Source organism: Ranitomeya variabilis, chromosome 4 (genome assembly GCF_051348905.1).
Source record: "Ranitomeya variabilis isolate aRanVar5 chromosome 4, aRanVar5.hap1, whole genome shotgun sequence".
Classification (NCBI taxonomy): domain Eukaryota; kingdom Metazoa; phylum Chordata; class Amphibia; order Anura; family Dendrobatidae; genus Ranitomeya; species Ranitomeya variabilis.
Genome location: NC_135235.1, coordinates 474,989,045 through 475,015,808, shown reverse-complemented (window position 1 = coordinate 475,015,808; position 26,764 = coordinate 474,989,045). Strand labels below are relative to the sequence as shown.

General features: G+C 45.4%; 1 protein-coding gene across 1 annotated transcript in view; it reads left to right on the top strand.

Annotated features, from left to right (window-relative positions):
• The window catches only part of UBE2O (ubiquitin conjugating enzyme E2 O), a 66,293-nt gene that overhangs the window by 36,709 nt on the left and 2,820 nt on the right, over nt 1-26,764 (top strand). Inside the window, exons 10-17 of the mRNA XM_077251817.1 lie at nt 14,453-14,607; nt 14,701-14,813; nt 14,980-15,108; nt 21,292-21,381; nt 21,570-22,254; nt 23,747-23,883; nt 25,520-25,723; nt 26,318-26,375. Of these exons, the coding sequence (XP_077107932.1) occupies nt 14,453-14,607; nt 14,701-14,813; nt 14,980-15,108; nt 21,292-21,381; nt 21,570-22,254; nt 23,747-23,883; nt 25,520-25,723; nt 26,318-26,375 (1,571 nt within the window). The remainder of the gene's footprint in view (nt 1-14,452; nt 14,608-14,700; nt 14,814-14,979; nt 15,109-21,291; nt 21,382-21,569; nt 22,255-23,746; nt 23,884-25,519; nt 25,724-26,317; nt 26,376-26,764) is intronic.

Sequence of the window (26,764 nt, the reverse complement as noted above, 5' to 3'; positions counted from 1 at the left end):
CCTAAACATTGAAACCCCCCACAAGTGACACCATTTTGGAAAGTAGACCCCCTAAGGAACTTATCTAGATGTGTTGTGAGAGCTTTGAACCCCCAAGTGTTTCACTACAGTTTATAACGCAGAGCTGTGAAAATAAAAAATCATTTTTTTCCACAAAAATTAATTTTTAGCCCCCAGTTTTGTATTTTCCCAAGGGTAACAGGAGAAATTGGTCCCCAAAAGTTGTAGTCAAATTTGTTCTGAGTACGCTGATACCCCATATGTTGGGGTAAACCCCTGTTTGGGCGCATGGGAGAGCTCGGAAGGGAAGGAGCACTGTTTTACTTTTTCAATGCAGAATTGGCTGGAATTGAGATCAGACGCCATGTCGCGTTTGGAGAGCCCCTGATGTGCCTAAACGGTGGAAACCCCCAATTGTAACTGAAACCCTAATCCAAACACACCCCTAACCATAATCCCAACCCTAACCACACCGCTAACCCTGACACACCCCAACTGTAAATGTAATCCAAACCCTTGCCCTAATGGGAAAATGGAAATAAATACATTTTTTTTATTTGATTATTTTTCCCTAACTAAGCGGGTGATGAAGGGGGGTTTGATTTACTTTTATAGCGGGTATTTTAGCGGATTTTTATGATTGGCAGCTGTCACACACTAAAAGACGCTTTTTATTGAAAAAAATAGTTTTTGCGTCTCCACAGTTTGAGAGCTATAATTTTTCCATATTTTGTTCCACAGAGTCATGTCAGGTCTTGTTTTTTGCGAGACGAGTTGACGTTTTTATTGGTATCATTTTCAGGCACGTGACCCTTTTTTGATTGCTTTTTATTCCTATTTTTGTGTGGCAGAATGACCAGCTATTCATGAATTTCTTTGGGGGGGGGGCGTTTATACCTTTCCACGTTTGGTAAAATGGATAAAGCAGTTTTATTCTTCGGGTCAGTACGATTACAGCGATACCTCATTTATATCATTTTTTTTATGTTCTGGCGCTTTTATACGATAAAACCTATTTTATAGAATAAATAATTATTTTTGCATCGCTTTATTCTGAGGACTATATATATTTTTTTTTTTATTTGTTCGCTGATGATGCTGTGTGGCAGCTCATTTTTTTGCGGGACAAGATGTCGTTTTCAGCCGGACCATGGTTATTTATATCCGTCTTTTTGATCGCGTGTTATTCCACTTTTTGTTCGGCGGTATAATAATAAAGCATTTTTTGCCTCGTTTTTTACGGCGTTCACTGAAGGGGTTAACTAGTGGGACAGTTTTATAGCTGGGGTCGTTACGGACGCGGTGATACTAAATGTGTACTTTTTTTTTTTTTTTTATTAGATAAAGATATGTATTTATGGGGACAAAATATATATATATATTTTTTATTTAGGGTTTTTTTTTTTGTTTTGTTTTTTTTACACATCTAAATATTTTTTTTTTTTACTTTATAACGTTGTCCCGGGGGGGACATCACACTATAGGGTCAGATCGCTGATCTGACACTTTGCACAGCACTGTGTCAGATCAGCGATCTGAAAAGCAGGGCTGCAGGCTTACCAGCGTCTGCTCTGAGCAGGCGCTTGTAAGCCACCTCCCTGCAGGACCCGGAAGTAGCCTTGCGGCCATTTTGGATCCGGGGCCTGCAGGGAGGAGACGCTCGGTACAAGATGAGCACATCGCCTTGTACCGAGGGTCTCTGGGAAGCCCTCAGGGAGCCCCTTCCCTGCGCGATGCTTCCCTATGCCCCCGGAACGCTGCGATCATGTTTGATCGCAGTGTGCCGGGGGTTAATGTGCCGGGGGCAGTCCGTGACCGCTCCTGGCACATAGTGCCGGATGTCAGCTGCGATCGGCCGCGCTCCCCACGTGAGCGCAGCCGATTGCATGTGACGTACTATCCCGTCACTGGGAATTTAAGTCCCAGGTCACCTCAACGGGATAGTACGTCATATATGGGATTAAGGGGTTAAAAAAAAAATGTTCCTTTTCTGAGATAATCTTATATACCAGTAATCATAAACTGTTAGTTGGAAGGGATCTCGTGGGTCATCATGTCCAACCCCCTGCTCAATGCAAGATTCACTAAACCATCTCAGACAAGTTCTCCTTCAATGGAAGTCTTCAAACAGGGACTGGACAGACACCTGTTACCCTCAGTGTCAAAAAATTTTCTAATATCTAATCTGTATCTTCAGCTTAATTTAATTGCTTCTCGTATTTCCATGTTCAAATGAAAATAAGGATGACCCATCTACACTGTGACATCCCTTCAGATATTTGTAAACAGCTGTTAAGTCTCCTGTTAGCGTCATTTTTTACATGCTAAACATTCCCAGATCCTTTAGCTGTTCCTCGTAGGACATACCGTATATACTCGAGTATAAGCCAACCCGAGTATAAGCCGACCCCCCCAAATTTTGCCACAAAAAACTGGGAAAACTTAATGACTCGAGTATAAGCCTAGGGTGGAAAATGCAGCAGCTACCGGTAAATGTCAAAAGTAAAAATAAATAGCAATAAAAGTAAAATTAATTGAGACATCAGTAGGTTAAATGTTTTTGAATATCCATATTGAATCAGGAGCCCTATATAATGCTCCATACAGTTCATGATGGGCCCCATAAGATGCTCCATATTAAAATATGCCCCATATAATCCTGCATAAAGGTTAATAATGGCCCCATAAGATACTCCATACATACATTTGCCCCGTATAGTGCTGCACAAACGTTATGGCCCCATAAGATTCTCCATACAAACACTTGCCCCATTATAGTGTTGCACAAACGTTATGGCCCCATAAAGACACTTGCCCCATTATAGTGCTGCACAAACGTTATGGCCCCATAAGATGCTCCATACAGACACTTGGCCCATTTGCTGTTGCCGCGATAAAAAAATAAATAAATCACATACTCGCCTCTCCATCGCTCACGCCCCCGGCACTTGCTATATTCACCTGCTGCACGTTCCGACGCCGCTCCATCTTCGGCATCTTCTGCACTGACGTTCAGGCAGAGGGCGCGCACTAACCACGTCACCGCGCTCTCTGACCTCAGCGTCACTGCAGAAGACGCTGAAGACCAAGCGGTGCCGGAACAAAGAGCAGGTGAATATCGCGCGGCGCTCCCCTCCCCGTTATACTCACCTGCTCCTGGCGCTGTGCAGTCCCTGCTTCCCGGCGCCGCTGATTCACTATGGGAGGTGGAGCCGCATATTCATTACTGTAATGAGCGGTACCATGTGACCGCTCAGTGCAGGAAGAAGCTGGGGCGCCGGGAAGCCAGGGACTTGCAGGGACCGCGCCAGGAGCAGGTGAATATAATTAGACAGCTCCCCCTCCCCTGCCGACCCCTGGGTATGACTCGCGTATAAGCTGAGAGGGGGACTTTCAGCCCAAGAAAATGGGGTGAAAATCTCGGCTTATACTCGAGTATATATGGTACTTTGTAGTCCGCTCACTATCCTGTTAGCTTTTTTCTGAACTTGCTCCAGTTTTTCAATGTCTTTTTTTTTTTTTTATAAATGTGGTGCCAGACGTGGACACAGTATTTCAGATGAGTACTGACCAAGGAGAATAGAGGGGGATAATTATTTCACATGATCTAGACTCTATGCTTTTCTTAATACATCCTAGAACTGTTTGCCTTTTTTTTTTTTTTTTGCCATCACACAGCTGACTCATGTGCAGTCTGTGATCTATTAGTGACGCGCCCACAGGGCAATGGGATACTCTGTACCGGGTCCGGTTGCAAAAAAGGGGATGTCACGGTGGCTGCGACCCGGTCCCTGGCCCTGGGCATCAACGTTAAAGGGGATTAAATGTTCACAGTTTGTCGTGATGCCACCTGTGGAGTTCGGTCAATAGGGGGACCGACGCTGCATTAGAGGGGTCCCCTGGGGGATGTTGCGGCAGCCCAGATGTTACACTTCCCACAGGTGAAGCGGGGTCCCCAGGGGTCCTATGGTGTGTGGTGTAGCCGGTGAATAAATGGAGAAGACAAGCGATAAGTCTTTACCTGGTTTACTTGTGAGTGACAGGCCACAGTCCAGGGTACCAGGCACGGATGATGGTGGTCCGGCTGACTCAGAGGCAAATTAGAGTTCTCTTTTTCCAGTAGAGGTGAGCCTTTCCTACTTGCGCCTTTCTAAGTGAGGTCCCTGCTGTTTTAAGCTTCCTACAAGGTCCTCCAGTCTCCCCCTGTCCTTTGACAGGTACCTGCACGACGGGCAGATTGAGCCTTTTTACAGGGACTCTCAGATGCCCCGGGGTCCTCCAGTGCTGCTGTGTCTCAGGTGTGATGCGGGCAGGTGACGTGTAGTGTTATGCCCTCCGGTTCTGCTCCCTGTCGTAGAGTCCACAAACGCCTCGGGCTCCCAGTTCCCGGATTCTGCGCTTCAGCTCCGAGGGTGCCCTGCCACAGTTCCCCTCTGACCTTTCTTTCTCCTGTGCTCCTTCCCTTCCGGCTGCTCCACATGCAACCCAACAGGTTACTCCTTCCCAGAGGCTGCAGCTCCCTCGTGGCTGCCAGGCCTCTCTGCCTGCACTCAGTTCCAGACTTCCTTCTATCTGTGTCTCTGAACAACTAACTAGCTCCTCCTCCAGGTCAGGATCTTTATACAGGGAAGCTCCCCTGATTTCGGGTCTTGAGCTCCCCCTCCTGGCCTGGATTCAGAATGATGCATGTGTGTGCCTTACCTGGTGAAGAGAACTCCTTTCCCTCTGAGCATGATATCACCTTCCCCGAAGCAAAAGCAACATCACTGCAGCAACCGGTAACCTGGGGTGCTGCATTAGTATACCCAAGCCTTTTTCACACGTGCTGTTGCTTATTTCTATTCCTCCCATTCTATAGATGTAATTTTTGCTTTCCTTGCCCAGATGTAGAATCTTGCATGTCTTCCTTTTTAAATACCATTCTATTAGTTGCTGCCCACTGTTCAAGCTTATCTAGATCCTTCTGAATCCTGTCTGTCTTCTCAAGTGTTAGCTATCCCTCCTAACTTTGCATTGTCTGCAAATTTGGTTAGTTTACCCTCAGAACCCTCATCTAGGTCATTTATAAAAATGTTGAACAACACTGGGGCCAGGACAGAGCCTTGTGGTACTCCACTTGAAACACTCTTCTAATTGGATGTGCAACCGTTTATCATCACTCTTTGACCACGATCACTGAGCCAGTTATGAAGCCACCTAACCGTAGCCTTGTCAATCCCATAATTGGTCATTTTTTTCAATAAGGATAGTATGAGATACTTTATCAAATGCTTTGCTGAAGTTGAGATATACTATATCTACCGCATTTCCCTGATCCACCCAGTCAGTTGAGTTCATCATAGAAGGAAATTAGATTAGTTTGGCATGACTTGTTTGCTACAAACCCATGCTGGCTCTTACATGATGTTTCATAATTTATTCAAAGATTTGTCCTGGTATAGAAATAAGACTCACTGGCCTGTAATTTCCTGTCTCCATCTTCTTTCCTTTTTTGAAGATAGGTACAACATTTGCTCTTCTCCAATCATCTGGGATTTCGCCTGTTCTCCGGGATTTTTCAGATATGCTGGCTAGTTGTTCTGCAATTTCTTCTCTCTCTCAGTAACCTAGGATGTAATTGATCTATCCCAGGAGATTTAAATTAGCTAAGATTTCCCTCACCATCTCTCTGTGATTACTTTATTCCTGCGAGCACTGTGAATATCAATTCAGATGCAAAATAGGAATTTCAAAGTTCTCTTTTCCATAATTTTTGACCACTTCGCCCTTTTTATGCTGTAAAAATCCTATAGCCTCTTTGACTTTTCTTTTGCTTCTGACATACCCCAAAAATCCTTTTTTATTGTTTTTGGTCGTCCTTGCAAGCCGTATTTCATTACTGTCTTTAGCTCTTCTAACGTTTGTTCTGCATTCCTTTTAGACAGCATTATATTCTTCCTTAGATATGCCCCCCTCTTTCCATTTAAGATACATTTCTTCTTTTTTTCCTTTTGAATAAGTGTTTAAGTTCTGTGCTTATCCATTATGATCTCTTTAAATGCTTCAAATTTTTTCTTTCTTTTTGGGATTGTTACTGATTGTGCAGTGAGAATTCCATTTACCAAAATCTTCCATCCTTCTTGGACATTTGTCATTTAGAACATCCAGTCATTGCATCTTTCCTAAATTTTTTTTTTTTTTTTACATTAAAATCTGCCTTTCAGAAGTCCAACCTTAGGCTGGGTTCACATTACGTTTACAGCAGCCCGTTCAACACATACGGTAACGGGCTGCTGTAAACGTAAGTGCCGGTATGGCAGCACGCTAGCGCAGATAGAGCATCTGCTAGCTCTATCTGCGCTAGCAGTGACGGACCCGGAAACGCTGCAGCCCGCGTCTCAGGGTCAGTCACTCAATGACGGCACATCCCTAGCACACGCCCATTGTGGGCGGGTGCTAGTGATGCATCCGACATTGGAGTCAATGGCGGCGTTAAACAGACTACGTTACACCGCGTTATGCCGCTGTGTAACGTAGTCCGTCTAACGGATGCCAGCAACGCAGTGTGAACCCAGCCTTAAAGTCTGAGTCCTCTCTGGTCGTCTTCTTTTTGTAACGCATAATTCGAGGATAGACCAACTTTACTTCCTCAACCATTTCCTCCCTGTTGGTAAGAATTGGGTCTAAGATTGCAGATCCTCTTGTTCTCTCTTGTACCTTTTTGAAAGATAAAGTTGTCAGCAAGAGAAGATAAGAATTTTCTGGACCCATTACTTTAGCCTGAGAGATATTCCTAACAAATATCTGGATAGTTAAAATCTTCCATGATCACTGTCATACTTTTTTGAGAGCAGAGACCTCTGATGTAAGAAGAGTTCATCCATATCTTCAGTCCGTCCAGGTGGCCTATAGTAAACGCCTACAATAGAGTCCTTTCGGTTCTTCTCTCCTTGTATTCTTAGTCAAACCGTTTCTACAGAGCTACCGGTCAAGAAACCCAAAACGTTGCTCATGGCACTATCGACATAGCCAGTTGTTCTCCTGTAGAATCCTGTTCAATCTCCTTGGTTCATAAATGTGCCCCTGCTTATGTACTGTGTAATGGTCGTGTCTGACTGTACAGGAACATGGTCTGATCATACCACAGCTCCTGGGCAGGGGAGGAAGCAATAGAAGTATACAGACATTACAACAGGAGATCACTTTTTTGATTCTTTTTGTGAGTTGAAACATTTCACTGCTTGTTTTTTGTTTTTTAAAGTTTTACCTCAAAGAAAAAATTGGGATCCCGTGCTGTAATGTCTGTATATACCCTCACCACCCTCCCCTGCCCGGGAGCTGTGGTATGATCAGACCATGTTACTGGAGATAAATAACACGGCACTCTGGAATAATACTGCTGGTGGTGCTCATGCGGGTATCCAACCCATACAATTAGGCAAAAAAATGACTCAATATTTGAAAAAAATTGATTCCTTTATTGTACATCCAGACCAAATAAATTAAATTAAACGTTTTCGGTCCATCATAGGACCTTCATCAGAATGTTCTTATTGGAGGAAACTGGGTGTCACATGAAATTATGGGAATAAAGGCGGCTGTATGTGGTCTGGTGACGGTAATGCCAGTTCTAAACATAAGGATGAATGACCTCGGGGAGATCAAAACATCCAACACTGCGGAGACACCATCACGTGTTTCTCAACGCAGTGATCCAGAACACTGCCCCCATCCCTAAAGGGAAATATGCAAATGCATGTAGAAAAGCTTCGGAGACACCATCACGTGTTTCTTAACGCAAGCAATGAATAGCCAGGTCTTTCACCGGGAAGGAACAACCACGGGAAGGGCAGCATCCCTTTTCTTCATGCATTTGCATATTTCCCTTTAGGGATGGGGGCAGTGTTCTGGATCACTGCGTTGAGAAACACGTGATGGTGTCTCCGCAGTGTTGGATGTTTTGATCTCCCCGAGGTCATTCATCCTTATGTTTATAGCCTTTTCACTAGGCACTGCTCCTAATAGCCAGCTTCCTACTCCACACTGATGAGGGGCAAATACCCCAAAACAGCTGTCTGTGGATGGATACCATGTTTTGGCATAGGTGGTTTTCCTTTATTGGATGCTGCCCTTCCCGTGGTTGTTCCTTCCCGGTGAAAGACCTGGCTATTCATTGCTTGCGTTGAGAAACACGTGATGGTGTCTCCGCAGCTTTTCTTCAGGTAATGCCAGCTGGGCCTGGTGGGGCTATTCACATAACAGGAGAGGACCAGTGCTACTTGAATATGCAAAGAACTTGCGACAGGAATGGCGCTGCTAAGAGATGAACAGCACTCCAGAACTTGGCAGGAAACTTGCAAGGGGAATGGTGCTTATTCCCCAGGTCCATCATATGGCAATGCCACCAGTGAGTGAGGGGGCTCTGGAAGAAGTGCCAAGTAATTTTTTTGCCAGACCATGTTACTGTACGGTGAAACACAGCCATTACACAGAACACAGCAGGGGCGCACATCTATAACATTATCTCAGCATAGGAACATTTTTATTAACCCTTCCAATTTTGGAACTTATTACTCCCAAGATTTATTGATTTAAAATCAAATTTGTTTGGGAAAATCCCATAAAAGGAGCTTATTTCTCCATCGCCACATTGGGGGACACAGGACCGTGGGTGTATGCTGCTGCCACTAGGAGCCTGACAATAAGTAAATACAAAATAGGGTTAACTCTTCCTCTGCAGTATACACCGCCCACTGGCTCCTGATAGAACCAGTTTATGCTTGGTGTCCGTAGGAGGCACACTGGGATCTGTTATACAGACCACATTTTTTTTATTTTTTAAACAACTTTTTGCGCAAGAGGAAGACTGGGGCGATGGACCCTTTCAAGGGGCCGATCTCCCCCAAACATCAACAGGCTAGCACGGCGAGTGTCGCCTCCCCGTACCCTCTCCTGCGACGTGGGATGCCAAAGCCAGACACAGCCCTGTTAAATCCTAGGGGATCGAACCCTTAGGATACACAGAGGCCCTCTCTTCCCATGGCGTCTGGCTGCTCCCCTCTGCACCACCACTGTTTCAACAGTGGTGCTGCATGGCTCTGGATAGTCCCTCTCCACCTCCCCAGCAAAGGCTTCGGCCTTAGACTAGGCCGCAGGCCGGAAAAACACCGCCTACAGCGGCGTCATGCCCGCAGGCCACGCCCACCGGTCTGGCGCTTCTCGGACACTGCGAGAAGCGCCCTTGTACTCTCGGCGGCCATCTTCTGTGCTCCTAACGCCGGTAAAGCTTGCAGGACTCCGCTGAGGCACACGGGCACGGGACCTGGGTAAGTGCTCTGCCACACTACCGCAGGTCCCCCCTTCATATAGTTTACTCTGACAGCCACACACAGTGCTCCACTGATTTTTTTTTTTTTTTTTTTTTCGCAGTTTCCCTGCAGCTCCCTTTGGAAGTTAAGGAGGTTCAACATGTCTCTACCTAAAACCTCCAAAATGTCCTCTAAAACAGTGTTTTTCAGTTCTTGCTCCTCCTGTCAGGCTGCGTTACCAAGCGGGCATACTGCTCCTCTGTCATGCTTGTGACCCTAAATGCGCTCAGGGGCCCCCCCACTGCGAACGATCCCACGGTGACCAGTCCCCCTGAGTGGGCTTTGTCACTCTCGCAATCTATGGCTTCCTTGTCTAAAGTGATCGAGTCCCTCCAGGATCCATCCAGGAGCAGGACCACTAATCCACCTGCCCAAGAAAATTCCCCTACAGCAGGGGAATCTTCGGCCTGCAGGGGCCGCTCTCATTATAGACACAAGCAGGCATCTAGTAAGCGGGTTCATAGCTCGTCCCCCAGGCCTTCTGGTGCCTCGGCGTTCGTTAGCTCTGCTTCCCACTCTCCCTCCCCAGGCACCTCTAGCGACCAGGACTCTGAACCTGAGTCTGATGGGCCTCTTGATCTAGAGTCGCCAGGCTATCAGAGTACTATAGATAGTCTCATTGAGGCCGTCAACCAGTCACCTCAGGTTGATGTGGAGCCTACGACCTCTCATACGGATAATTCGGTGTCCTTCAAAAGGACCAAGCGTCCTCACAGTGTGTTTGCCAATCACCCGGAGTTCCAGGACATAGTTCAGCGACATAGGGAGCGTCCGGACAAATGCTTTGCAGGTCAGAGATCTCTGGATTCCAAATATCCTTTTTCTCCTGACCTCCGCAAACAATGGACAGAATCCCCTCCTGTGGATCCCCCTGTTTCTCTTTTGTCCTCCAAAACTCTTCTATCCTTGCCGGACAGATCTTCCATTAAAGACCCCACGGATCGCTTAGTTGACACACTCGCCCGTTCAGTTTTTGAGGCATCAGGCTCAGCACTCATTCCCTCTTTTGCGCTACCTGGGTAGCCATAGCCGTGACTTTATGGGCAGACTCTCTGCATAAGGCCTTACAGAACAGTGATCTCCCCTCTGACATAGCGGAGCTAGCTAATCAAATTTCCTTAGCTGGCGATTACTTAGTAAACGCCTCCCTGGACGCGGCTAATTGCTCTGCACTTAGAGCTTCAAGCGCTGTGGTGATTAGAAGAGCACTATGCCTGAGAAACTAGCGAGCGGACTCTGCATCTAAAAAGTCCCTATAGTCCCTTCCATATCTCAGTGGCCGCTTATTTGGTGAAAAGCTGGACCAACTGATTTCAGACGCTACAGGATGGAAAAGTACTTCCCTTCCCCAGCAGAGATTCAGACATCCGTTCCGCCGACAGCCACAGGCTCGTTTTCGGTCCTTTCGTGGCAATTACTCATGGTCCTCCTCAGCAAGTTCCCCTGGCTCGGGGCGCCGCGCCGTCAGAGACAAAAGCCCACAGGCCTCGTACGGGCCCAACCACTCCTGGAGGGGCCGCTCCACGCAGTCTAGATCTAGGGGATCCAGACTCCAAAGATCTTCTACTAAATGACTCGCAATCTCATCCGGACGACACCAGCAGAGTAGGCGGATGCCTTCTTTGTTTCGTCATACCTGGCTTGCGGTCGTTCACGACGAGTGGGTCAGGGATCTGGTGTCCTCCAGATACAAGATCGAATTTTCCTCTCCCCCTCCAACCCGGTTCTTTGCTTCCCGGCCTTCCGAAGCGGGAGCGCTCTGACTGTTTTTCCCAGGCCATTGAGTCACTCCGTCGAGACGGGGTCATTGTCCCTGTCCCAGAAAACGAAAGGTCCCGCGGTTTTTATTCAAATCTGTTCATGGTCCCCAGAAAAAATGAACAGTCAGGCCCATCCTGGACCTCAAGTTCTTAAACAGATTTGTCAAGGTCTGACATTTCAGGATGGAGTCTCTCCGTTCTGTCATCGCCTCGATGGAGCAGGGCGAGTTCTTAGCCTCCATCGACATTTGGGATGCGTATCTTCACACCCCAATCTTCCCACCTCACCAAAGGTTCCTCCGCTTCGTTGTCCGCGGGGAACATTTTCAGTTCACAGCCTTACCTTTTGGCCTCGCCACCGCCCCTAGAGTTTTCACAAAGGTCATGGCCATTCTGTACGCTCGGGATTTAGTCGTGCTCCCCTATCTAGACGACCTGCTAGTCAAAGGTCCATCCTTCCAAGCCTGCGAGGAGTTCGTCCGCATTTCCTTGGATACTCTTTTCTCGGTTGGGCTGGTTGATCGACTTTAAAAAGTCGTCTCCTGTTCCAGCTCAGGGGATCTCCTTCCTGGGCATGACTTTGGACACTTCCCGAGGGCTGGTGCTTCTCCATCGGAACAAGGTCCTAGCTCTTCAACAAGGGGTTCGGAGGCTCCGTCAACCGTCCCCCCTGTTCCATCCGTTTCGGCATGAGGATTCTCGGGAAGATAGTGGCTGCAATGGAGGCAATTACGTTTGCGCAACTGCACCTTCGTCCCCTTCAGCACGCACTGCTGGACGCATGGGACGGAAGTCCTTTTTCCCTCGACCGACCGTGTCTTCTGACCCCAAGGGTCAAGCAGACACTCCAATGGTGGATGCTCCGAACCTCTCTTCTCCAAGGGAGGTCCTTCCTCCCAGTCCATTGGCTGGTAATCACGACCGATGCCAGCCTACTCGGCTGGGGAGTGGTTTTTCATCATCACACTGCACAGGGGACCTGGTCTCATCACGAGTCTCGCCTTCCAATCAATATCCTGGAGATCTGTGCGATTTGGCTGTCCCTGAGGCGGTTCAATCATCTCCTAGCAGGCCGCCCCATCCGTATCCAGTCGGACAATGCCACGACTGTGGCTTATATAAATCATCAGGGGGGCACCCGCAGCAGGACTGCAATGTGCGAGGTCGAGCACATCCTTCGCTGGGCTGAAAACAACCACTCGGTCATATCGGTCGTTCACATTCCAGAAGTGGTAAATTGGGCCGCAGACTTCCTCAGCCATCAAGGTCTTGACTCAGGAGAGTGGTCTCTCCATCACATTTTCCAACAGATCTGCCTTCGTTGGGGTACTCCGGACGTAGACTTGATGGCTTCCTGGTTCAGTGCACTGCCAAGGTACCTCAGTTTGTAGCCCGGTCTCGGGACCCGAGAGCAATCGGAGTGGAAGCTCTGGTCCTTCCTTGGAGTAAGTTTTGCCTTCCTTATCTATTTCCACCCCTGCCCTTGCTTCCGAGAGTCATCAGGAAGATCAGGGCAGAGGGTGTGCCGGTGATTCTCATCGCTCCGGATTGGCCTCGCCGGGCATGGTATGCAGAGCTGGTCCAGCTCATCGCAGATGTTCCTTGGCGACTAAAAGATCGTCCGGATCTGCTTTCTCAGGGTCCGATCTACCACCAGAACTCAGGGTCCCTGTGTTTGACGGCTTGGCGGTTGAATCCTGGGTTCTGAGTCAGGCAGGTCTTTCCCACGAAGTCGTTTCTACCTTGATCAATGCCCGAAAGCCGGTGTCATTGCGCATCTATCATCGGACCTGGAAGACTTTCTTTGAATGGTGCAGAAGCAGAGGTCTCCCTCTGTTGGTTTTCAACATCCCTACCATCTTGGAATTCCTTCAATCTGGTCTGGACTTGGGGCTATCGCCGAGTTCCCTTTAAAGGGCAGGTCTCGGCCTTGTCAGTCCTCTTCCAGCGAAAAATTGCTTCAAAGCCTCAGGTGAGAACGTTCTTTCAGGGAGTCTCCCTCGTGGTGCTTCCCTATAGAGCACCTCTAGAGGCTTGGGACCTTAATCTGGTCCTAGGTGTCTTGCAGGAATCTCCCTTTGAGCCGTTGCCGGACATCTCTCTATCTCTCCTTTCATGGAAGGTGGCTTTTCTTGTCGCTATTAGGTCAATCAGACGAGTCTCGGAGTTGGCTGCCCTTTTCTGCCGGACACCGTTCCTTACATCCTTACATTCCACCGAGACAAGGTGGTCCTCAGACCGTCCCCTACCTTTCTTCCAAAAGTGGTGTCTTCCTTCCACCTCAACACACCGTGTGGAGAAGGCTATTCATTCTGGATCTTGTAAGAGCTCTCAGGAAGTACGTGTCTAGGACGGCACCTTTTCGACAGACGGATGCTCTGTTCGTGCTCCCGGCAGGACACCGGAAGGGACTGGCCGCTTCAAAGTTGACAATCGCCAGATTGATTCAGTGGACTGTTCAAGAGGCTTATCGCGTCAGAGGCAAGCCTATCCCAGCGGGTATCAGGGCACATTCCACTCGGTCGGTGGGTGCTTCCTGGGCCCTTCGGAATCAAGCGTCTGCAGAGCAAGTTTGCAAAGCTGCGACCTGGTCTAGCCTGCACACTTGCACACTTTCTCAAAGCATTATAATGTCCATACTCAGGCTTCTGCAGATGCAAGCCTGGGTAGGCGTATTCTGCAGGCAGCGGTAGTGCACCTTTAGACAGTAGGTGCAAGGAGTTTACACTGTTATGTTATCTCCCACCCAGGGACTGCTTTGGGATGTCCCACGGTCCTGTGTCCCCCAATGTGGCGATAGAGAAATAATGATTTTTGTGTACTCACCGTAAAATCCTTTTCTCCGAGCCACTCATTGGGGGAGCGTTATAGTTTTGACATGTTGTACCTGCGGTTACATTTTTTTGTTAATCTCCTACTGCTTGGTCACTGAACTGGTTCTATCAGGAGCCAGTGGGCGGTGTATACTGCAGAGGAGGGGTTAACTCTTTTTTTTGTACCCACTTAGTGTCAGCCTCCTAGTGGCAGCAGCATACACCCATGGTCCTGTGTCCCCAATGAGTGGCTCGGAGAAAAGGATTTTACAGGGAGTACACAAAAATCCCTATTTTTGCAGGATGGATTTTAGTTGTCTTTAGCATAATTTGGGGCTAGCCGTAACTCTGCTACGTCAATTTGTAATATGACGATTTAGAGTAATTGCACATTGCTTTGCTGAAAGGATGTAAATACCACCATATCATATCTGATATAACATTAGTTTGTATAAAGTGTTCAATTGTCAAAGATATTTTTTCTAAGATGGGTTCCACCATTAATACTAACCCTCTTACCGTTCCTCTGCAGGGTGGCTGTAGAAGTAATCACCACCGTAACAACAGCGGATGTCATGTGGCAAGATGGAAGTGTAGAAACCAGCATTCGGTCTAATGAGCTGATTCCTATTCAGCACTTGGACAACAATGAGTTCTGTCCAGGAGATTTTGTGGTGGATAAGCGAGGTCGGTAAATCCTGCTGTTCTTCTCAGTAAAGACCTTGTGTTATGGTAGTGGTTTCATCTTCTTTTTGATGATGTTCCTTTGATCTGTTGCAGGGCATGCATTGCAGGATCCTAGCGTCTATGGTGTTGTGCAGTCCGGAGATCACACAGGGCGGACATGTGTTGTCAAATGGATCAAGTTGAATTCGGAAGGCACTGATGTCGAGGTGAGGGTCTCTAGAATCTGTTTCTACGGTTGCTGGGTACTAACAGTGTATTAGTCTGAGAGCAGCACAAATATGTAATCTAAAATGTTCATGTGCTTAAAATCTAAAAAGACAAAATTGATGACCTATCCCAAATTGATGTAAAAAGCAAACCTTTATATTTTAGGTTGTTGGCGAAGAAGATGATGTTAGTGTCTATGACATTGCTGACCATCCAGACTTCCGTTTCCGAGCCACAGATATTGTGATACGTATTGGTAGCTCAGACCCTGATGTTGCTGCTGATGGCAGTCAGGTAACTCTCAAATAGCTCCACTGGCCAGTGTGAAAATGGTAATATTTGTTATTTGTTTGTGGCACTGTTGCTTTGCAGCACTGGGGTCATCTTTTCAAATCCCACTGAGGACAACATCTGCAAGGAGATAATGTGTTGTTCTCCTTATGTTTGCATAGGTTTCCTTCTCATCATAGGGAACTTGGATTGTGAGCCCCAATGGGGACCGTGATAACCATGTCTGACACTTTATAAATAAGCATAATAAATAAATAACATTATAGAATAATTATAATAATTGACGTGCCGCCGAACGCAACATGTTGCATTCCCATGCGGTTGGCGGCACATCAAAATTACGCATCCGCTAACGCATGTCCCTGCGTACCCAATGTTAAAGATAGGTACGCGGGACGCATGCGCAGCTGTGCAGATATGAAGGCAAAAAGTACGGAGGGCTGCCGAATGCAAATGTGTACTTGGCCTAACTGAGATCAATGTATTTCCTTTTTGGACCCATTTTAAAGGGTTGGTCTTGGCTTTAATTATTAGTCGCCCTACAAGATGGGCAACTGGATATAAACACTTTCTGCTGAGCACCGTTTCATTCAAAGTGTAGCAGCTGTTGCTGGCTACTGCAGCACAGCTTCTATTCAGAAGAATAGGATCCGTGCTGTGGCTGCTACACTTTGACTGAAACTGCACTCAGTGAATCTGTTCAAAGTGTTTACATCTGGCCTCCACCGGAGTGACCAAACCACAAAAAAAAGGATCTCTCTCTCTGGGGGCTTCAGGCTTGTTACTCCGTTCTGACATGCTAGTATACAATTTAAATAGTTAGGGTATGATACATTGTTTTATCTACATGCCCTGGGGATTTGCTTTATGTAATACTAGCTGTACTACCCGGCTTCGCCCGGGTTAATGACTGCTGTTAGCAAAATAGAATGTGTTAACAAAAATTTATTCTGCACACAAAAACCACAAAACAAATAGATAGAAATGTAATTATTAAAAGGCAAAAACTAAGCAAATAGAAGCATTTCACAACATATATTAGCTTTGTTATACTGAGAATGTCTTTGTTGCCTATATTAACCAATCAGAGCTCAGGTTAATTAACTGTAGCAAAATAGAAGCTGAGCTGTGATTGGTTGCTATTGGCAGCCTGATAAATCCCCAGCCAACAGGAAGCCCTCCCCCCTGGCAGTATATATTAGCTCACACATACACATAATAGACAGGTCATGTGACTGACAGCTGCCGTATTTCCTATATGGTACATTTGTTGCTCTTGTAGTTTGCTTATTAATCAGATTTTTATTTTTGAAGGACAATACCAGACTTGTGTGTGTTTTAGGGCGAGTTTTATGTGTCAAGTTGTGTGTGTTGAGTTGCGTGTGGCGACATGCATGTAGCGACTTTTGTGAGATGAGTTTTGTGTGGCGACATGCGTGTAGCAACATTTTGTGTGTTGAGTTGCATGTGACAGGTTAGTGTAGCAAGTTGTGTGCAGCAAGATTTGTGCATGGCGAGTTTTGCGCGTGGCGAGTTTTATGTGTGGTGCATTTTGAGTATGTGCAAGTTTTGTGTGAGGCAACTTTTGCATGTGGTGCAACTTTTGTACATGTGGCAATTTTTCTGTGTGTGCAAGTTTTGCATGAGGTGAGTTTTCCATGAGGTGAGTTTTGCACGTGTGGCGAGTTTTGCGTGAGCCTAGTTTTGCATATGGCGAGTTTTGCATGTAGCGAGTTTTGAGTGGTGACTTTTGTGTTTCGACTTTTATGTGGCGAGGTTGGTGTGTGTGTGTGGTGAAATGTGTGCTGAGGGTGGTATATGTGTTCAAGCACGTGGTAGTGTGTGGCGCATTTTGTGTTTGTGTTCATATCCCCGTGTGTGGTGAGTATCCCATGTCGGGGCCCCACCTTAGCAACTGTACGGTATATACTCTTTGTCGCCATCGCTCTCATTCTTTAAGTCCTCATTGTTCACATCTGGCAGCTGTCAATTTTCCTCCAACACTTTTCCCTTCACTTTTTCCCCATTATGTAGATAGGAGCAAAATTGTTTGGTGAATTGGAACGCGCGGGGTTAAAATTTCACCTCACAACATAGCCTATGACGCTCTCGGGGTCCAGACGTGTGACTGTGCAAAATTTTGTGGCTGTAGCTGCGACGGTACAGATGCCAATCCCGGACATACACACATACATACACACATACATACATACACACATTCAGCTTTATATATTAGATATACCTGTATGTAATCTCCTGTATATAGTATATACCTGTGTGTCATCTCACCTATATATAGTATATATCTGTGTGTCATCTCCTGTATATAGTATATACCTGTATGTCATCTCCTCCTATACATAGCATATACCTGTGTCATCTCCTCCTGTATATACTATATACCTGTAGGTAATCTGCTCCTGTATATAGTATATACCTGTGTGTCATCTCCTCCTGTATATAGTATATACCTGTATGTCATCTCCTCCTGTATGTAGTATGTACCTGTATGTCATCTCCTCCTCTATATAGTATATACCTGTGTGTCATCTCTCCTGTATATAGTATATATCTGTGTGTCATCTCCTCCTGTATATAGTATATACCTGTGTGTCATCTCCCCTGTAAATAGTATATACCTGTGTGTCATCTCCTGTATATAGTATATAGCTGTATGCCATCTCCTCCTGTATTAGCCCTCGTTCACACGTTATTTGGTCAGTATTTTTACCTCAGTATTTGTAAGCTAAAATGGCAGCCTGATAAATCCCCAGCCAACAGTAAGCCCACCCCCTGGCAGTATATATTAGCTCACACATACACATAATAGACTGGTCATGTGACTGACAGCTGCCGGATTCCTATATGGTACATTTGTTGCTCTTGTAGTTTGTCTGCTTATTAATCAGATTTTTATTTTTGAAGGATACCAGACTTGTGTGTGTTTTAGGGCGAGTTTCGTGTGTCAAGTTGTGTGTGTTGAGTTGCGTGTGGCGACATGCATGTAGGGACTTTTGTGAGATGAGTTTTGTGTGGCGACATGCGTGTAGCAACTTTTTGTGTGTCGAGTTGCATGTGACAGGTTAGTGTAGCAAGTTGTGTGCAGCAAGTTTTGCGCATGGCGAGTTTTGCGCGTGGCGAGTTTTATGTGTGGTGCCTTTTGAGTATGTGCAAGTTTTGTGTGAGGCAACTTTTGCATGTGTTGCAACTTTTGTGCATGTGGCAATTTTTCTGCGTGTGGCAATTTTTCTGCGTGTGCAAGTTTTGCGTGTGGCGAGTTTTGCACGTGTGGCGAGTTTTGCATGTGGAGAGTTTTGCGCGTGGCGAGTTTTGAGCGGCGACTTTTGTGTTTCTACTTTTATGTGGCGAGGTTGGTGTATGTGTGGTGAAATGTGCACTGAGGGTGGTATATGTGTTCGAGCACGTGGTAGTGTGTGGCGCATTTTGTGTGTGTGTTCATATCCCCGTGGTGGTGTGATTATCCCATGTTGGGGCCCCACCTTAGCAACTGTACAGTATATACTCTTTGGTGCCATCGCTGTCATTCTTTAAGTCCCCCTTGTTCACATCTGGCAGCTGTTAATTTGCCTCCAACACTTTTCCTTTCATTTTTTCCCCATTATGTAGATAGGGGCAAAATTGTTTGGTGACTTGGAAAGCGCGGGGTTAAAATTTCACCTCACAATATAGCTTTGACGCTCTCAGGGTCCAGACGTGTGACTGTGCAAAATTTTGTGCCTGTAGCTGCGACGCCTCCAACACTTTTCCTTTCACTTTTTCCCCATTATGTAGATAGGGGCAAAATTGTTTGGTGAATTGGAAAGCGCGGGGTTAAAATTTCACCTCACAACATAGCCTATGACGCTCTCGGGGTCCAGACGTGTGACTGTGCAAAATTTTGTGGCTGTAGCTGCTACGGTTCAGATGCCAATCCCGGACATACATACATACATACATACATACATACATACATACATACACACACACACACATTCAGCTTTATATATTAGATTTGACATGCCACATTGCAATATGCACTTTAGGTATTGGTATGCTATTCATATGTCTTGAACACCTGCTTATTGTTATTGTATAGAGCGCCTTTTCTTTGATCTTATATGTTCAGCGCTTATTTTATCTAGCAGTGCCATAAGGTTGTTATAAGCCTGTAGATGAGTATTAAAATCTTGGTATCTTTCTTTTTAATGGGGATGATTGTGTCCTTTCATAAGTAATACATTGCCTTTTGGGGCTTCAGGCTTGTGATTCAGTTTTGACATACTAGCATGCAACCTAAATAGTAAGGGCATTATACATCGTTTTATCTACATGCCTTGAGTATTTGCTTTATTTCATGTTTGACATGTCACATTGCAATATGCACTTTAAATAGTATTGGCATGCGATACTGATTTATTTTGTCTTGAGCACCTGCTTATTGCTATTAATATTGTGCTATTGATGTTGTAAGAGCGCTTTTGTTTGATCTTATATGGACAATTTTGATATTTCTCATCCACCCACATTGAGACCATTTATGTCCTACTTATTCATCTGATGTAATTTTTGTGGGGCATAATTTGCTCTAGTTATAGATGTTTGCTATGCAACTTTTGGGCACATCTATATAATTGGTGAGATTTTGTCAGGGTTCCTTATTTAGGGAATTCTAGGGTTTTTTGAGGGTTAGCCTATGCTGAGTGGGGGCACCTACCGCAGCAAATTAGGGTGCCTACCCCCACTGCTAGGTAGGGCTAAGTGTAGTCATTCCCTAGGATCCAACAGGTACATAACTTGTTGTTTATTTAATTACTTATCTTCTGTTCTTGATAAGAGAGTTTTTTAAATGTTGTTTAATAACAGTTAGATTTTAGGGGTCCTTGGCGTTTAGGTTTTTACACTCCACCGTAGTGACCCCTGCCTTCTCCAAAAAAAAAAAAGTGATCTACTATAGATGATCTATTCTGTACTTGGGACATTAGATGCCTATGCCTGGAGAACCCCTCATTAAAATGAATTCAGGTTTGTTTCCCTTATTTCTTGGCTAAAATGTTTGTCACTTAGGGTACTGTCACACAGTACCATTTTGATCGCTACGACGGCACGATCCGTGACGTCGCAGCGATCGTATGATTATCGCTCCAGCGTCGTAGACTGCGGTCACACGTTGCAATCACGGCGCTGGAGCGATGCCGAAGTCCCCGGTAACCAGGGTAAACATCGGGTAACTAAGCGCAGGGCCGCGCTTAGTAACCCGATGTTTACCGTGGTTACCAGCGTAAACGTAAAAAAACAAACAGTACATACTTACATTCCGGTGTCTGTCCTCCAGCGTCTCAGCTTCTTTCCACTGTGTAAGCGCCATAGCCGGCAAGCACAGCGGTGACGTCAGACGTCACCGCTGTGCTCGCTTTCCGGCCGGCAGACGCTCACACAGTGGAGAGAAGCTGAGACGCCGGAGGACAGACACCGGAATGTGAGTATGTACTGTTTGTTTTTTTACGTTTACGCTGGTAACCACGGTAAACATCGGGTTACTAAGCGCGGCCCTGCGCTTAGTTACCCGATGTTTACCCTGGTTACAAGCGAACACATCGCTGGATCGCTGTCACACACAACGATCCAGCGATGTCAGCGGGTGATCAAGCGACGAAAGAAAGTTCCACACGATCTGCTACGACGTACGATTCTCAGCAGGATCCCTGATCGCTGCTGCGTGTCAGACACTGCGATATCGTAACGATATCGCTAGAACGTCACGAATCGTACCGTCGTAGCGATCAAAATGGTACTGTGTGACAGTACCCTTAGATAGTAGCTTACTAACCACATACAATAGGAGCGGTTGTTAAAGATAAGGCATGTTTACTAGCTTCTCCTCACTCACAAGATAAGAGATGAGGAGATCCTCCTGCACACAGCTTTCTCCTAACTGAGTTCTGTGCACTGAAATAATCTGAGCCTCCTAAAGCGAAAATAAAAATTGCTTGAAGGTTTTTAAAGTGGGAAATTGCATTAGAAGCCGTTCTGATATTGGTATAATCTGAATCCGGGAAGTGAGCAATTGAGGTAATGGGGAAGATCTGCTGTGAGGGGATACATGTATATAAAGCTGGCTTGTGCTATCTAGGGTTTCTACAGTGCTCGATTGCAATAACATGCCCTCTCTTGTTCTCCCTCTTGCAGCCCTCCGTGGGACAAGTTGCCCGTGTAGACGTTAGTAGTAAAGTAGAAGTGATTTGGGCTGACAACTCCAGGACCATTATCCTTCCGCAGGTGAGAATATCTTAATTTATTTTTTTTGTTTCTTTTGGTTGGTTGAAGGACTGAGAGCCTACACCCGAGATAAGACCTTGCTTTGTTTTCCTCCTATGTGACTTCAGGTTACAAGTAGCATCATTTTTGAGCTTTGTTTCTAAAGCGTTTATTACTGCCCTTCTCATTACCTTTATATTCCTCTTCAGCATCTGTACAATGTGGAATCCGAGCTGGAGGAGTCTTACTATGATTCTGTGGATAGTAGCACCAGTGGCGCATCCTCTGATGAGTGGGAAGACGACAGTGACAGCTGGGAGACAGACAATGGCTTGACAGAGGACGAACACGCACGTGTTGCTGCCGAAGCAGTAGGGGAAGCACCGAATCCAAGTGCATCTGCAGAGCAAGCTCCACAGGCCGAGAAGGATGACCCTGGGCAAGGAACTTCTGTGGCTTCCATAGTGGTCCCTGGGATTGGGGTCAAAGTGAATGAAAAGGAAGGCATGGTAAAGAGTTTCAAGGAGTTAAAGGAGGCTATTAAGATCCTAGAAAGCTTGAAAAATATGACGGTAGAGCAGCTGCTGACTGGTTCTCCAACCTCGCCAATTGCTGAGCCAGAGAAATTTACTAGGGAAAAAAAATTCCTGGATGATATCAAGAAGTTGCAGGAAAATCTAAAGAAGACACTTGATAATGTGGCCATTGCAGAGGAGGAGAAGATGGAATCTGCGCCAGAGGCAGAAAAAGAAGATAAAGCAGAAGCCCCGACACCGGTCCGCTCTGAATGGCCTAGTGACACACCTGTCCTCTGCCAGCAGTGTGGTGGTAAACCTGGCGTCATATTCACAAGTGCTAAAGGAGAGGTGTTCTCTGTGCTGGAGACTGCTCCAGGTAAGAAGGTTGAAGGGATTCATGTTTATATCGACCAAGCAAATTCAAGTTATCGACCAGGAGGAGATACATTGTCGATGGCTTTTTAGGTCAGCGATGGTCGTTTGAACTATATACGTTGGGGAATTGGGAGCCAATAAGGGGATTTGTGGAGGAGAGGTGTGGATTAGTCGAACAGGACGGAATGGAGAAGTGCAAGAGTTGTTAGTAGGGAGGGCACAGAGGAGGATATTGCAGTAGTCGAGGCAGGAGATGATGAGGTCATGCACTAACATTTTAGTATTTTGAGGGTTGAGAAAGGGATAGATTCTGGATATATTTTTGAGTTGAAAGCAGCAGGACGTAGTGAGTGCTTGAAGGACAGGATAGAGTCCAGGTACAGGGAAAGCATAATGTCATTTATTGTGATACAGTCGCTTGTGAAAGTAAGCCCCACCCCCAGCATTTTACAGGTTTTGCTACCTCATTTCACTTCTTCTTTTTCGAGTGTTTGCTTCAGTTCTTGAAAAGAACATGCCTACAACTGTGAACATTTGCTTTTCTTTTTATTGTGAAACAACTGAAAACATCAGTGTGCATAACTATTCACCTCCTTAAAGTCAGTAGTTTGCGACAATTACAGCTGCGATTCACTTTGGATATTCATTTATTTTATCACATAGATTTAATCTTTGCCTATATTTTTCTCACTTCACCAATTAAGATTTAATGCTGATGTTTCACACACAAATTGGATTACAAAAATATTTTTAAGCACAAGGGGGTGAATACTTCCACGAGCCACTATAGATCGGTAGGGGAGTTAGCTGGGATGTAGGAAAGATGTTAGTTCAGTTTTGTCCACATTGAGTTTTAGGAAGTGAGAGGAGGAACTCTGGGATCCTTGTCTGCAGAGAGGTGACGTCTGGGCCATGGAGGTAGATCTGGAGTAGCACTGGAAGTTAGGGGACTTTGAGTTGCCCCAGACCAAAGTTGTAGGTTAAGAAGAGTAGAGGTCCCAGGACAAAGCATTGATGGCATGATGAGGAGTTAGTATGGGAGTGGAAAGAGCTAAATGTGCGATTAGAAAGGTATGAGGCGAATCCTGGAGAGGGCAAGGTTTTTGACACCAGGGGAAGAGCGGATTTGTAGTAGAAGAGTGGTTGACTGTGTCGAAGACAGAGGACTGGTCTAGAAGGAAGATTATAGAGAATGATTTGTTAGCTTTGGCAGTATGTCAGTCCTTAGAAATTTTGGATAGGGCCGTTCCAGTGGAGTGGTGGGGACAGAAGCCGGATTGTAGGTTGTCAAAGAGTGAGTTAGATGAGTGGGAGTTCATCATGGACATGCTGTTCGAGGAGTTTGTAGGCGAACAGGAGCAGCGATATGGGACCATAGTTGGGTGTAGAGGTCAGGTCGAGGACATTGAAAGCCAAACAGTTCTTCACGTAAATCTCGTGGTGATATTTACAATCTAAATTATGATCTCCACTCTCTGTTCTCCTCTCCTCAGAGACCCATGCCTTCAAAAAGCTGGAGTTTCAGGCACCAGAAGCAAAGAAGTTCTTCAGCACCGTACGCAAGGAAATGGCTCTACTTGCCACATCCCTCCCTGAAGGCATCATGGTGAAGACCTTTGAAGACCGGATGGTAAGTTTTGTTTGGATGCTGCATGTCCTCTTATTTTGACCTTTGTTATTAATAGTGCTGTAGATTTTGCCATATATCCCATCACTTCCTTAATTTTGTGCATTTTAATTATAGTCAATTAATTAATTTCCCCCCACCACTAATCTGAAGAACCCTTTTCTGCAGATCTGGAGCAGACGATCATGTGCATCTCTGCTACAATCATTGTCTATGGGACTTCAGGAAATAATAGAGCATTGCATTCTTCTGTTTCCGACAGTCCTATGCGCAATGAATGGGCAGAGGAAATGCACATGCTCTTCCTTTGCTCCATCCATATGGGTCACTGCAGAGCCCCAGTCTCTTGGCCAATGGGCGCTCTTCAGTCAGACCGCAAGCGATGAGCAAGCTGTCCCTGATCCAGTTAATATGGGGATAACTTACAATCTTGGTAAACTTATTTAATAATCTACTTGAGGACTTTTTTTTCCCTTTGATGCCATTCTGATGATAGTAATAATTGTATTAACCCAGTCCTGGATTGCATTTATTGGGTTCATATTCCTCAAAGATTGATAGTCACTTACTTTCTAATCTAGTAGTCCTGTAAATGTAATGTTCAGGATTTAGGCATGTAGTACTTTAGAATTTCTAATTGTGAGCTTCAAGGGGGAAAGCAAATCCAAAATTAAATTTTTGGCAGATTACATTAAAGTTCAGAGCTCTATTAAACACCTCTTATTTTTACATACCGAATATTTGACACACACTTGGAAGTAAAACTTGACTGAGATATTGTTTTCTGTGCATTATGATTGAATGTTAAAAACACTTTAGCCATCTTGTTTTCTTGCATACACTACAGTCCTAAAAGATGGTTACTGGATGTCTGCTACTCTTTAAGGCCGGGGTCCCCAACCTGTGACTTCTTACGAGATCTAGCAAACAGTAATGAAGAGCATGTCACCAGATAGAGACTTTAGAGAATAGTCCTGCATGAAAAAGCAAATTTGGATGCACAGCTACTGGGTGCTGGTGTAATAGGGTAATATTTTGAAATAAAGATACGATGATTCTGCCACTTGGATGTTTGCTTTAAACTGAATGCAATAGTGTGGAGGGAATGCTTGATGCTAGACTACCATTTGGGACCCACTAGACGTTAGTACAGTGCCTGAAAGGGAGGGCGCCACAGGGTCGTGGTGTGATTTCTGCAGAGAAGCTTTAGTCGTCGTCATTTTGCTCTGGATGTCACAATTGAGTGGGCTGAGAATTGGATGTCACTATGTGGGGGCCCTTGATGTGGCACGTGACCATCTCTCACAGCTCTTAAGGTGGGAAAGGTCTGGGACCACTACCACAAGGGCTAGCGTGTTATAGGGGTTCCCCAACAATGCTCACTTCACCGTGACCTTGCATCTGCACATACATTCTGGGATGCAGGTATCGCCTCCATGTACTTTGCCAAGAAATAATACAGTTGCACGACAACTGCTGATGGTGCACGCCTAGCTGCAGCTATGTGCGGATGACTTGTGAGTGGCGCCAGACAGCTCCTTTATCTGGGAAGATTAGACAGTTTGTCCAATTGTAAATTATGTGCGACCAGTAAATTTACTACTCCATGTTCACTTTTGCTTTGTGTCTTTCCTTTTAGGACCTGTTTTCTGCCTTTATAAAGGGTCCCACTCGAACTCCATATGAAGATGGCCTGTTTTTGTTTGACATTCAGCTGCCCAACATTTATCCTGCCGTGCCACCACTTTTCCGTTATTTGTCCCAATGCAGTGGAAGGCTAAATCCGAACCTTTATGACAATGGAAAAGTGTGTGTTAGTCTTCTGGGCACCTGGATAGGAAAGGTAATATATATTGATATAGACTTGGAACTGCTAAAATTGCCTTATATTATCCAAGGATGAAAAGGCAGCCATAGTAATGCTATTGTAGTGGTAGCTCCATCATGCTTAGGAGTTGTTGAAACTGAAAAAAAGATTCCATGGTTTGTCCAGTGAAAAGGAATTGTCGCCACTCTGCAGGACACATGTTAATTCGTAGATTTGTACACACACACACACACACACACACACACACACACACACACACACACACACACACACACACACACACACACACGGTCTGTGTTATGTTTTAGGTTGCTTTTTGTTAGAATGGATCGGTGATACACATACTTGACTCCTGATCATCCATTCTTTATGGGGCTCCCAGAAAAACCTGAGTACAGCACTCGGGAGTCACATTGACCATGATTGGAATAACAGTCGTGTATTACACTGCTGCTCCATTCCAATGGGGATCAGTGGGGTTTCTAGTGGTTGATCTCCCACGGATCTGAGTACAATTGTAACCCTACTGATGCAAATAAGTTTAGATATGTATCTTTCACATCTTGGTAATACGGATTGTCTGCAGTGATCTGTTTATTGTTTTAATAGGGTACGGAGAGATGGACGAGCAAGTCTAGTCTGCTTCAGGTCCTAATATCAATTCAAGGTGGGTTTAAAGCTTTCCGAAAACGTTGGGGTTTGGAGATGGCTCTACAGAAGCACTCCCGGGATTTTTTTTTTTATTCCTTAAACCTGTGTATATATGTAGTATAAGGCTATGTTCACACGCCATGTTTTTTCTGTGAAGAACACATTTTACTGTCCCAGCAAAGTGAGTGAGATGTCTGAAATCTTATGCACACGTTGCTTATTTTTGCAAATTTGAAGCAGTTTAAAATCTGCAGCTCATCACTTTTCAGCTTTTTTCAGTATTTTTAACCTTGGTTACCTATTTTTTTTCCTTTAAAATATGCAAAAATATCAACATGCATATTTTACGCATTATCTTTAGCGCCAACATATGAGTATTTGCAGAAGAATTTTCTCCTGCAAATA